Source organism: Heloderma suspectum, chromosome 4 (genome assembly GCF_057233095.1).
Source record: "Heloderma suspectum isolate Gila_16-S chromosome 4, 16-S_ref, whole genome shotgun sequence".
Lineage (NCBI taxonomy): Eukaryota > Metazoa > Chordata > Lepidosauria > Squamata > Helodermatidae > Heloderma > Heloderma suspectum.
Window position 1 is genome coordinate 59,575,942 of NC_139461.1, and position 11,406 is coordinate 59,587,347.

Below are 11,406 nucleotides of genomic sequence, written 5' to 3' on the forward strand. Positions count from 1 at the left end.
AAATATCACTTTATAAAACCTGATACATTTAGGGATGATATGGTAAGGATGATAACTGTGGCCTAAATTTAACAGTTAGAGTTGCCAATAAAAAATGTTAAAGGCTGCAACCCTATAAATACTTATCTGAAAATAAGATCTGCTGAACACATTGGAATTAATTTCTAAGCAAACATGCACAGCACCCTGATGCTTGGGTCCATCTGGAACTCTAATATTTGTTTTGCAAAAAGTTACAGAGCTTGTTTCAAAATTCTGGAATAATGCACACCATCATATATGACATACAATTTGCCTTCAACAGAAGGAATACATGGATTAAGATAAAGCAGGATGAAAGCTGAAGCATTTGGGCATCAGTTGCTGAGAAAACTCAAAACAGCTGCTTGCCATATAAAATGGGTATGTATTGCTGTTAACGTCATAATTCTTTACCGGTTTATTATTAATTATTCAATTAAACTTAATAAAGTTCTATTTTTTTTTTATTTATTACATTTCTATTTCACTCAGCAGCTGAAGCTTTCTGGGCAGTTCACAAAATAAAAACTTAAAACCATACAATATTAAAAACACAATAAAACATAATGTATGACCCTAAAGAAGTTCAAAACAACAACACAATAAAAGCAAGGTAAAACTGGGGATTAAACATAAATATTTAACGAAGTGGGATTACAACTGAAACTCTCCCAACAACCTGAGTTCGATCCCAGCAGAAGCTGGGTCCCAGGTAGCCGGCTCAGGTCGACTCAGCCCTCCATCCTTCTGAGGTCAGTAAAATGAGTACCCAGCTTGCTGGGGGAAAGGTAGTCACGACTGGGGAAGGCAATAGCAAACCACCCCGCTATAGTCTGCCATGAAAACGCCAGCGCAAGCGGCGTCCCTCTAGGAGTCAGCAATGACTCGGTGCTTGCACAGGAGGAACCTTTCCTTTCCATGATATAAAATGGTTGATCCTAAATACGTAACGAATAATAATATTCGTTATAATATTATTAATAATCATAAGGCTGAAAGTAGCTGGAAATACAACTGAATCCCAAGCATTTTATGTTTAGTTACTTCCCCTTATGAAGCGCCCCAAGCTGTAAGCCTATGTACACGCGCAGAAGAGTAAGCGATGTCAGAGGACTGAGCCGCGTAAGTCACTTTAACCACATCACCAACTCTGTTACTCAGACTTTCCCCTCCAACTAACATCATGAAATCACGAGGGACAGCCGCAGAGCATTCTAGGAAATGTATTCATTTTAGCTTCCTGTCTCTCCGACCGCGCGTAGGCCTTCCCGCTACGAAGTACTACATTTCCCAGTCGCCCTTGTGCAAAAATATTCCCCCACCCTCTCCCTCGATTTGTTCCTGTTCTGCGTTGCACGACGGTACTGGTAGTTTTATCGTCGCATAGGCGCCAATTCCACACGGTTCAGTTTCCTGGGCGGAAGAAACTACAACTCCCGTCTGCCTCAGCAGGTTGCGCTTGCGCCTTTGGCTTGGAAGGAGGGAGGGGAAAGGCCGTTACGTTGCGGGCAACGGCCAGGGCTGTGAAGAGGTAGTCAGCGGTGGTGCCGGAGGCTTCCGCGTCCGCTGTTGGGTCGGTGCTCCGCGTCAGGGGCAGGGCGGGTTCTGTCAGGCGCCGTCCGTTACGGTGGGGGAGGAGGGGATGAACCTGTGAGGGGGCGCGAGCCGAAGCGAGCGGGGAAGGAGACCGGCCGCGGGCGGGCAGGCAAGAGGCGGCGGCGGCGCGGAGCGATGTCTCAGCCGCCTCAGCAACATCCGCCTCAGCAGGAGCAGCAGCCGGTGGCGGCGCCGGTCTCGAAGAAGAGGGACCGGCGTATCTTCTCGGGCACTTGCCCGGATCCCAAGTGCCAGGCGCGCTTATTCTTCCCGGCGCACGGGCCTCTGAGCAGCGGGAGCATCGAGTGCACGGACTGCGGGCAACGCCATGAGCAGCGGCAACTCCTGGGGGTGGAGGAGGTGACGGACCCGGACTTGGTGCTGCACAACTTGCTACGGAACGCGCTGCTGGGGGCGAGCGGGGCGGGCCCCCCAAGGAAGACTACGGAGCTGGTGAAAGTCATGGGCCTGTCCAACTACCACTGCAAGCTGCTGTCTCCGATCCTGGCCCGCTATGGCATGGACAAACAGACGGGCAAGGCCAAGCTCTTGACTGAGATGAACCAGGGAGATGTCTTTGACTGTGCTCTTCTTGGGGACCGTGCCTTCCTTATTGAGCCTGAGCATGTTGACACTGTAGGTTATGGCAAAGATCGCTCAGGTAGCCTCCTCTACTTGCATGACACCTTGGAGGACATCAAGAAGGCCAACAACAGCCAAGAGTGCCTCATCCCAGTCCACGTGGACGGTGATGGCCATTGCTTGGTCCATGCAATTTCCCGGGCGCTGGTGGGCAGGGAGCTGTTCTGGCATGCTTTGCGGGAGAACCTCAAGAAGCACTTTATGGAGAATCTCAGCCACTACAAAGCCCTTTTTCATGACTTCATTGATGTGGCAGAATGGGAAGACATAATCAATGAATGTGACCCTTTGTTCATTCCCCCAGAGGGTGTACCAATGGGCCTTCGAAATATCCACATCTTTGGATTAGCCAATGTGCTACACCGGCCCATCATCCTCCTGGATTCCCTGAGTGGAATGCGTAGTTCAGGGGACTACTCCGCCACTTTCCTTCCTGGATTGATACCAGAAGAAAAATGCATGGGAAAAGATGGCATGTTGAACAAACCTATTTGTATTGCCTGGAGTAGTTCTGGACGTAACCATTATATTCCCCTAGTTGGAATAAAAGGTGCTGCTTTGCCTAAATTGCCTATGAAATTACTTCCTAAAGCTTGGGGAGTACCTCAGGACCTTATTAAAAAGTACATCAAATTGGAAGAGGATGGTGGCTGTGTGATAGGAGGAGACAGAAGTTTGCAAGACAAATACCTGATGAGGTTAGTTGCTGCCATGGAGGAGGTTTTTATGGACAAGCATGGTATTCATCCCAGTTTAGTAGCTGATGTACATCAATATTTCTACAGACGGACTGGTGTAATAGGAGTTCAGCCTGAAGATGTCACAGCAGCTGCTAAAAAGGCAGTGGTGGACAACCGCCTTCACAAGTGTCTCATTTGTGGTGCCCTTTCAGAACTTCATGTTCCTCCAGACTGGTTGGCTCCAGGAGGGAAACTGTACAATCTGGCAAAAAGTACCCATGGCCAGCTAAGGCCTGATAAAAATTATAGTTTCCCTCTTAACAATTTAGTCTGCTCCTATAACTCTGTGAAGGATGTACTTGTACCAGACTACAGTTTGAGTAGTTTGACTGCCTGTAATTGGTGCCATGGCACATTGGTGCGTCGTGTCAGAAGTGATGGCTCCGTTGTGTATTTGGATGGGGACAGAACTAATACTAGATCTACAGGTGGCAAATGTGGTTGTGGATTCAAGCATTATTGGGAAGGTAAAGAATATGACAATCTCCCTGAAGCTTTCCCTATTACTTTAGAGTGGGGAGGGAGAGTGGTGAGAGAGACAGTGTACTGGTTCCAGTATGAAAGTGATCCATCTTTGAACAGCAACGTGTATGATGTCGCAATGAAACTTGTCACTAAGCATTTTCCCGGAGAATTTGGTAGTGAGATTCTTGTCCAGAAAGTTGTCAATACAATTTTGCATCAAACAGCCAAAAAGAACCCCGATGACTATACACCTGTAAACATTGATGGTGCTCATGCCCGAAGAGCTGATGATGTGCAACAAGGACAAGATTTGGAATTTCAGCTTCCAACCAAAATTATTCTTACTGGGCAGAAAACAAAAACATTGCACAAAGAAGAGCTGAACATGAGTAAAACTGAAAGAACTATTCAGCAAAACATTGCAGAACATGCACCTTTAATGCAGAAACGAAAAACTGAAAAATTGAAACAAGTTCAAAAAGGGACAGTTAGAACTGCTTCCCCTGGTGCTGTTCCAGAGGGGGCATCCTCTGCACCAGCTACCCCTACCAAGGCTCCTTATTCCCCAACGTCTACAAAAGAAAAGAAAATACGCATAACAACAAATGATGGTCGGCAGGCCATGCTCACCTTGAAGTCCACAACCACATTTCTAGAATTGCAAGAAAGCATAGCTAGAGAATTTAATATTCCTCCTCAATTGCAATGCATTCGCTTTGGCTTTCCTCCCAAAGAGCTTCTGCCACCCAAAGAAGGGCAGGAAAATGAACCTGTTCCTCTGCTGCATGGAGACAGAGTAACTATAGAGATCCTCAAAGGGAAGGAGGATAGTTGCCAAACTACTTCGTTGCACTCAGCCCATGCTGTGAAACATGATGATGTTGCAGTTACTAGTAAAATTTCTTCCAAGGAACTCCAAGGGCAAATTGACAAGGAAATGTACTCTTTGTGTCTTCTAGCAACATTTATGGGTAAGACAAAATGTAATTTCCCCTTTTCAAAGTAGAAAAATGTACCTAAATCTCAAATTTTATAACGCTAGTAATGCATACAGGATATAACCAACTGAGAGAAGCGCACACTGGTCACATGACCTTCATGTGTGTATAGTTCCTCCTTTTAAAAATAACGAAACTACCTTGTTCTCTGTTTTCTACCATACCTGTAACTATTGCTTTGGTTTTGAGAGTCCTTGTATGTGATCTAAGGGAACTTCGCTGACTTCTCAGTTCTTCCCATATATATTTTTGTATAATGCTGAGCTTTGATAAATGGAGCTCTTAGAAGTCCTATTGCTTCCTTATGTAGAAATATGTTTCTCTGGTGACTAGCAAAAGATAGTTTTTGTGTGCTTGGATTTACAATTGCTGTCTCGTTCACTTTTTTGTGAATACTGTTCATAAAGCATGTGTATGAGCTTTTGGAATGTATTTTGCCTTATTCACCACAACAGATCATTTTCCTTACTGTCTAAAAGTCTAACACTTCATTTTAATGCACAACAGGACAAGCAAGTAGAATACTTATTGTTTCAGTGAAGTCAAATTGTTCGACTTGAGGAGCTGGTGTTCTGAAAACACACATTTGAAAGCAAAATAGTTTGTCAAGGAATATGTATTGCTACAGTGTTTAATATATCAAGTGTTTTTCTGCAACTCAGCCAGACCTATGGAAAGTCATATTTTAATAAACCTTTTAAACCAAATTAATTGGCAGTGTTACATATTAAATCATTGTATCACAGCCTTTGTCATTAGCTTGCAGGGCGCATGACATCAGAAGTATTGCTTGGTTTCCTGCTGGTTGACCAAAAACAAAATGTGTGTTTTTAAGGCATTGTTTTGCTGCAGCTAAAACCTTTTTGATAACTGCAGAATACCCTAAGGTCTCCAGAAGACTGCCAGGAGCTGTTCCTCCTCCACTTCTTTTACCACCCTGAGTGACATAGTCTGTGTTGCTTACATTTGAAAACTAAGCTTGTGTGTCAAAGCACTATGAATAAAACCAAGCAAATGATAATTTCATAGAAAAAGGAAGTTGCAGTGTGGAAACTTGTGAATAGAATCCTTAACAGTGCATCTACTCTTGGAAATGAAACTGAATAGAAACTAAAAAACAAAAGTGAAACTGTCAAGAGTACCTTTTGTGACTGAGAACAAAGCTTGTCAAACTCTTGATGTCATGAGTCTTCTGTCATTCTAGGAAAAATTATTGTATCTCCTCAAATGTAACCACGTCTTAACAAAGTTAGATACATTTCCTAGTTGCTCTTGTTCTCATCTTGAGTGTAAGATAGGAAAGTGGTACAAAGAAAAGAAAGTGCCCTCTTTCACCTTAGATAGTTTCTAAGGAAAAGATTTCCAGGTAGCAGAATGCCTGAAATAAAACTGTGCATTGCCCCATGGGCTCCAATGCTGTCAGTAAAAGGGGGCTGGTTGGAAAGAAACACTGCATGATAGAAAAGGGATCAGTAGGTTTGTGTGTCTCAGGACTAAACAAGGTGAGCCCACAAACTAGATGAAGAGTAGTCAGGTTGAAGGTTGTGCCTCTAGCAGCTGCCTGTGATTCCTATGGGAGACGTGCCTTATGCTTGGAGGACTGTATCTTTAGAGTCGTCTGGTTCAGACAGAGCAATCCATAGCTTGTCACTGGGACAGCAAGTCCGTATAAGCATTGGTCTTATGTGCCCCCCGCACCCATGGGAAGAGGACATCAAAAATTTCTGCTTCTGAACCAACTGCAGTTCCCTGTTCTGTCCAAATTTGGGGAACCGTGGCTTTTTGTGACTATGATTAAAATAAATCAGGATATCAAACCTGTATTTAATCCTTGTTTGCAAACCACAGGTTTACAAACTTAGATGTAACAGGAAATTGCAGTTCAGTGTCAAAAGCTGTCTATCTACTTGCACACACAGGAGTAATAAAGGGAGGGGGTAAAACCTGCACTTGAGGCATATGCAGATTCCTTCAGGCTTGTTCTTGTAATTAAATATTTAGCGCGCAATCCTATGTTGATAGTCAGCAGCCTCTGACATCTTAATGCAGGGTGGCCAGAATGCAGAGGTGATCCTCACCTCCATGCCCTGGCTACCCTACATTTTTGCTAGATGGGTGATTTTGCCTGTCTAACCTCAATGCTTCGGACCAGGAGGTAAGGAGGCTGGGGCAAACATAGGAAGCTGCATAAGGCAGCTTCCCCAGTCTCCTCCTCTCCCTGCCCCCAAGACCGTCCCCTTTTCTATGTTCAGGTTTCCAAGCACAGAGAAGCCAGCTCAGTTCTCTCTTCGCTGGCTATGAGGGGCAAGGGAGCGTGGTTTACTGGCTCCAAGGTCAGAGCCCTGTCTCTGACCTCAGAGTCAATAAACTGAACAATCCTATGGCCCCCCAGACACTGTCTAGAGGTCATAAGATTGCTCCCTTATTTAACTTTCACCCCACCTTTCCACCAAGAAAACAAAGCTCAAGGTGGCTAGCGATAATTAAGAAATTAAAAAATGAATTACAATAAAAATTTGGTTAAAGCAGTAATCAAACAAATACATTAAAGTGTATTAACCTACCTGTACACTGCAGTGATCGTCTGAGGTCCTCCTTTGAGTGCCTCCTCTGAAGGAGGCTTGAAGGGTGGCAACAAGGGAGAGAGCCTTCTCAGTGGTAGCCCCCCTGACTGTGGAATGGTCTCACCACTGAGATCCACCTGTCCTCCAGCATTGTCATCTTTTTAGCGCCAGGTTAACTGCCCTCTGCTCCAAGGATTTGATGGCATATGATGGCGTTTTAATGTCAGTTGTTCCATCAGGTCCTGGTATCTCATTGTAACTGTTTCTAACTGTTTAAATTGTTTTAAAATTTTGTATATTGAAGTTCTTGCATTATTTTTTGCCATTTCTGTGAACCGCCCAGAGGGCTTTGGCTATTGGCAGTACAGAGATAAAATAAATAATAATAATTTTTTTAAAAACCACAATAACAGAATAAAACAGCACCCAATGCAACAGACCGACTTACGTGCCCGAAGTCTGCTTCAATAATAATGTTTTTGCCTGCTGACGGAAGGTCAGCAGAGAGGGAACCAAGCTAGCCTCCTTAGGCCGGGAGTTCCACAGCCTGGGAGCAGCCACCAACAAGGTCTTCTCTCACATTGCCATCACACGCACATCTGAAGGTGGCAGTACCAAGACAAGGTTCTCTTCTGAAGATCTTAAAACCTGGGCAGGCTCATATGAAAGAAGACGGTCTTTCAAGTAGCCCAGCCCCTAGCCATATAGAGCTTTATAGCACTTTGAATTGTGCCTGGAAACAGACTGATAGCCAGTGAAGTTGTTGTAAGAAGGAGGTGACATGCTCCCTGTAACTGGTCACAGTCTGGCTGCAGCATTCTGTATTAGCTGAAATTCCCAGTTTTCAAAACCACCCCACATAGAGGGTGTTATGGTACTCCAACAGAATGTAACCAAGGCGTATGTCACTGTGGCCAGATCAGAAATCTCTAGGAATGGGCGCAGTTGATGTAGTAGTTTCAGCAGTGCAAACACACTCCTAGCCACTGCTGAAATCTGGGCTTCCAAGTTCAGGGCCAAGTCCAGGAGTGCATCCAAACTGCAAGCCTGAGTCTTCAGGTGGAGTGTTACCTGATCCAGCAGAGGTTGAGCCCCTGTTCCCTGATCTGCCTTTTGACTAACCAGGAGCACCTCTCTCTTGTCTGGATTAAGCTTCAACTTGTTGTTCACCCTCATCCACTCCATTACTGACATCAGACACTGATTTACAGCAAGAATAGTTTCCTGGGATTTAGATGGAAAAGAGAGATAGAGTTGGGTGTCATCAGTGTACTGGTGGCACTGAACCCAAAGCTCTGGATAGCCTTTCCCAACATTTTCATGTATATGTTAAATAGTATATTTAACACAGCTTGCTTTGTCATTACAGTGGAACTGAACCATCATGTAAGTTGTGTTGGGATGTCACATACTGCAGCATGCCCCGAACTAGATTTTTCCAGATGTTTTGGACTAACTCTCCCATAATCTCTAACCATTGGTTATGCTGGCTAGGGCTGATGAGGGTTGTAATCCAAAATATTTGGAGAGCACCAGGGTGGGGAAAGATGGCATATTGTATACTATAAGTTGCTTAAAACGGAATGTTATTGTTGACTGAGATATACTTACAGAGTACCGATCTTTTTCCGTAATGCTTATGATCAAGGTTGTTAGGGTTTCCACCAAGTATGCAAATCTCCTTTACCTTCAGTTAAATGTTGATCACTTACTACTGTTCTGACACCACAATGTAATGTATGAAATGGCCCTCAGGTTTCCAGTGGAATTAAAAGGAAATGTGACTTATGCTTTCTTATTTCCTTTCTTCCATTGTAATGTGGTATGTGGGACTTTCAGATCTCTGTTTGTGGAGAAGATCATGAATGTCTCTCCCTTTATTATAGTAGAAACACTGATATTCATATAGTAGTAGAAACACGACCTATTCTTTACAATATCTTCTTTACAATATTTGAAATGAGTCCCAGTCTACCCAGGAGTAAGAGAACATGAGTCATAGCAAAATTAGAATGAAGGCAAGCCAGTGTCATGATCTTGATTACTTAAAACCAATAAGGATATTAGGTTATTATAAAGCATCTTCAGTGTGCACAGCACTTTAGAGTACAAGAGGACAGGTCCCTTCCCCAGGGAGCTTGCAGTCTAAAATTCAATACCCAGGAAGTAGAGGCAAGGGTCAACAGGGAAGCAACCTGAAGTTGTTTCAGTTATGTGTGCTTAGGGGTTGTTACAGTAGGACTTAAGAACTAAAGGTGGGTTTTGATGAATAATTTGAAAATGATGGTGTCATGCAAGTGTTCTGAGAGGCATTTCCAAGCATATGGAGTAGCAAGGGAGTAAGGTTGGTGTCTTTTGAGGGAGCAGAAGACATTTGGACAGTGGAGGATGTTGGAGCAAAGATCATGGGCTGGTGTGAATGCTTCACCTTTGAAATACTGGGAGAGAGCAATCCTATGGCCACTAGACACTGTGTAGAAGGCCATAGGATTTTTTGGTTTCTGGGAACCAAGCTCAGAGCCAGGGCTCCGAGCTTGGTTCCCAGAAACCACGTTCCCCGCCCCCTCCCTCACCTCCTCATAGCTGGTACAGTTCTTTCCGTGCTGGAGACTTCTCCGCAAGAGGGTGAAAACAGGGCAGTTCCGGGGGTGGGGAGGGGAGGAGACCACAGAAGCCTCTTTGTGAAGCTTCCTATGTGCCACGCAGCCTCCCCGTCCTGCTCCGATGTCCCCGGCTAGACGCATGAAATCGCAGGGCATCCAGAGCATGGAGGAGAGGGTTCTCTCTGTGCTCCAGACACCCTGCATTGGATATGCATCAGCCTCTGAGTTTGGAGGCTGATGTCTATCTCCATACGATTGTAACTTTAGCCTCCTGAGCTATTACTGTCTACAGCTTAAATGCTTGCTTTAATACAAGACATTTTCTTTATTTCAAAATGTTCCATTTTTCCATGATGCTAGCAAAAGCATTTTTACTGACTTAGAGCAGTCACGTACAGGTGTGAGAGATTAAATGTTAAATGTCATTGAACTGTATGTAGTGAGTTATTTAATGGTATAAACAAGTATTAAAGTAGTGGAGATATATGAGCAAGATGTATATCATTATGACAGAGTCTTGGATATTGTAAGGATCTCAGGGGGGCGGGGGATAGATGTTAGTCACTGAAGATCTAGCCAACCACTATCACTTTTGTGTGGTTGGGTGGGGGGAGTATGCGGTGTGCTCAGGGCACTATTAGAGTTGGCACTAAACCTGATCCCTACCCCAGCTGATTCCTAGTGAATCTGCTATTCAGAAGCAAGTTTGATCCTAGCTGCATAGTTGGATCATTAATTTACTTTAAAAATTTATACTCTGCCCTTTTCCCCCAGTGGTCTCCGAGGCAGCTTGGAAACAAAATTAAAACAATACAACACAGAAGAGTCTTCTGTTCAGCTGCTTATTAAATTGTTACAGAGGACACATGATCCTGACTCCTCTAGACGATGGTAGAACTTAAGGAGCCATCTGAAGTGTGTTTCTTGGTCATGCTAGAGAGTGATGGGATGTGGGGAGAATTTGATGATGTGCTGGGAACTGGCTTTTGTATTTATGTATATATAAGTTGTTCATATTTTGCCATTTTACTATTTTAACTAACCTTTTATTTCTATTCCACAGGAGAAGATGTTTGGTCTTATGCAAAGGGGCTTCCTCACTTGTTCCAGCAGGGTGGTGTGTTCTACAATATAATGAAGAAAACAATGGGTATAGTTTCTAACTCTGTGCTAATTTTTTTTTTCCAGTGAGCAGCACCATTTTGTACTTGCTGTTTTGGTGTTAACTACTTTAGCCTGGTATAAGAAATTGGCAATATAAGCTTTTATCATGGCTTTCTACAGAAAATAATTTACCAATTTTTGATTAGGTATATGTAGTAGAGAGCATATTGCTTCATATTTTAAAGAAAGTTGACTTTGGAGGTTAAAGTATAAGAGTTGGTGATACTGTTATCACAGACTAATTAGCATTGTTTTTGTTGGCTTATTGAACTGAATTATATGCATGCCCAGTTTCTTGGTGGAGGAACGCAATCTGAATAATGAGCTAAAGTCAATAACAAAAGGAAAATGTGATACAATTAAATGTGAAGTATAATTAGACTTTAAAGCATAAAAGAAGGTGAGGATCTAAAGAACTTCATGTGCTAGTCTGGTTGTGTACCAGGTCACTTCAGCCTGCCACTTTTCCCCCGCTGCTGCCGCTGAAGGTCAGGGCACTCTCCAGAGTGACATACAATGTGGCATGAGGGCTGAAGCTGGAAGGTGAAATTGGCTGCTGCCCTGGACCTATTTGGCTTGTGTCCCATAGATTTGTAAGTGTTGTTGCAGAACC

The 11,406-nt window shown here is 43.8% G+C and overlaps 1 protein-coding gene across 1 annotated transcript in view; it reads left to right on the forward strand.

Annotated features, from left to right (window-relative positions):
- The window catches only part of VCPIP1 (valosin containing protein interacting protein 1), a 20,636-nt gene continuing 9,230 nt past the window's right edge, over nucleotides 1-11,406 (forward strand). The window contains exons 1-2 of the mRNA XM_084849394.1: nucleotides 1-4,435; nucleotides 10,693-10,779. Coding sequence (XP_084705520.1) covers nucleotides 1,753-4,435; nucleotides 10,693-10,779 — 2,770 coding nt within the window. The 5' untranslated portion in view covers nucleotides 1-1,752. The remainder of the gene's footprint in view (nucleotides 4,436-10,692; nucleotides 10,780-11,406) is intronic.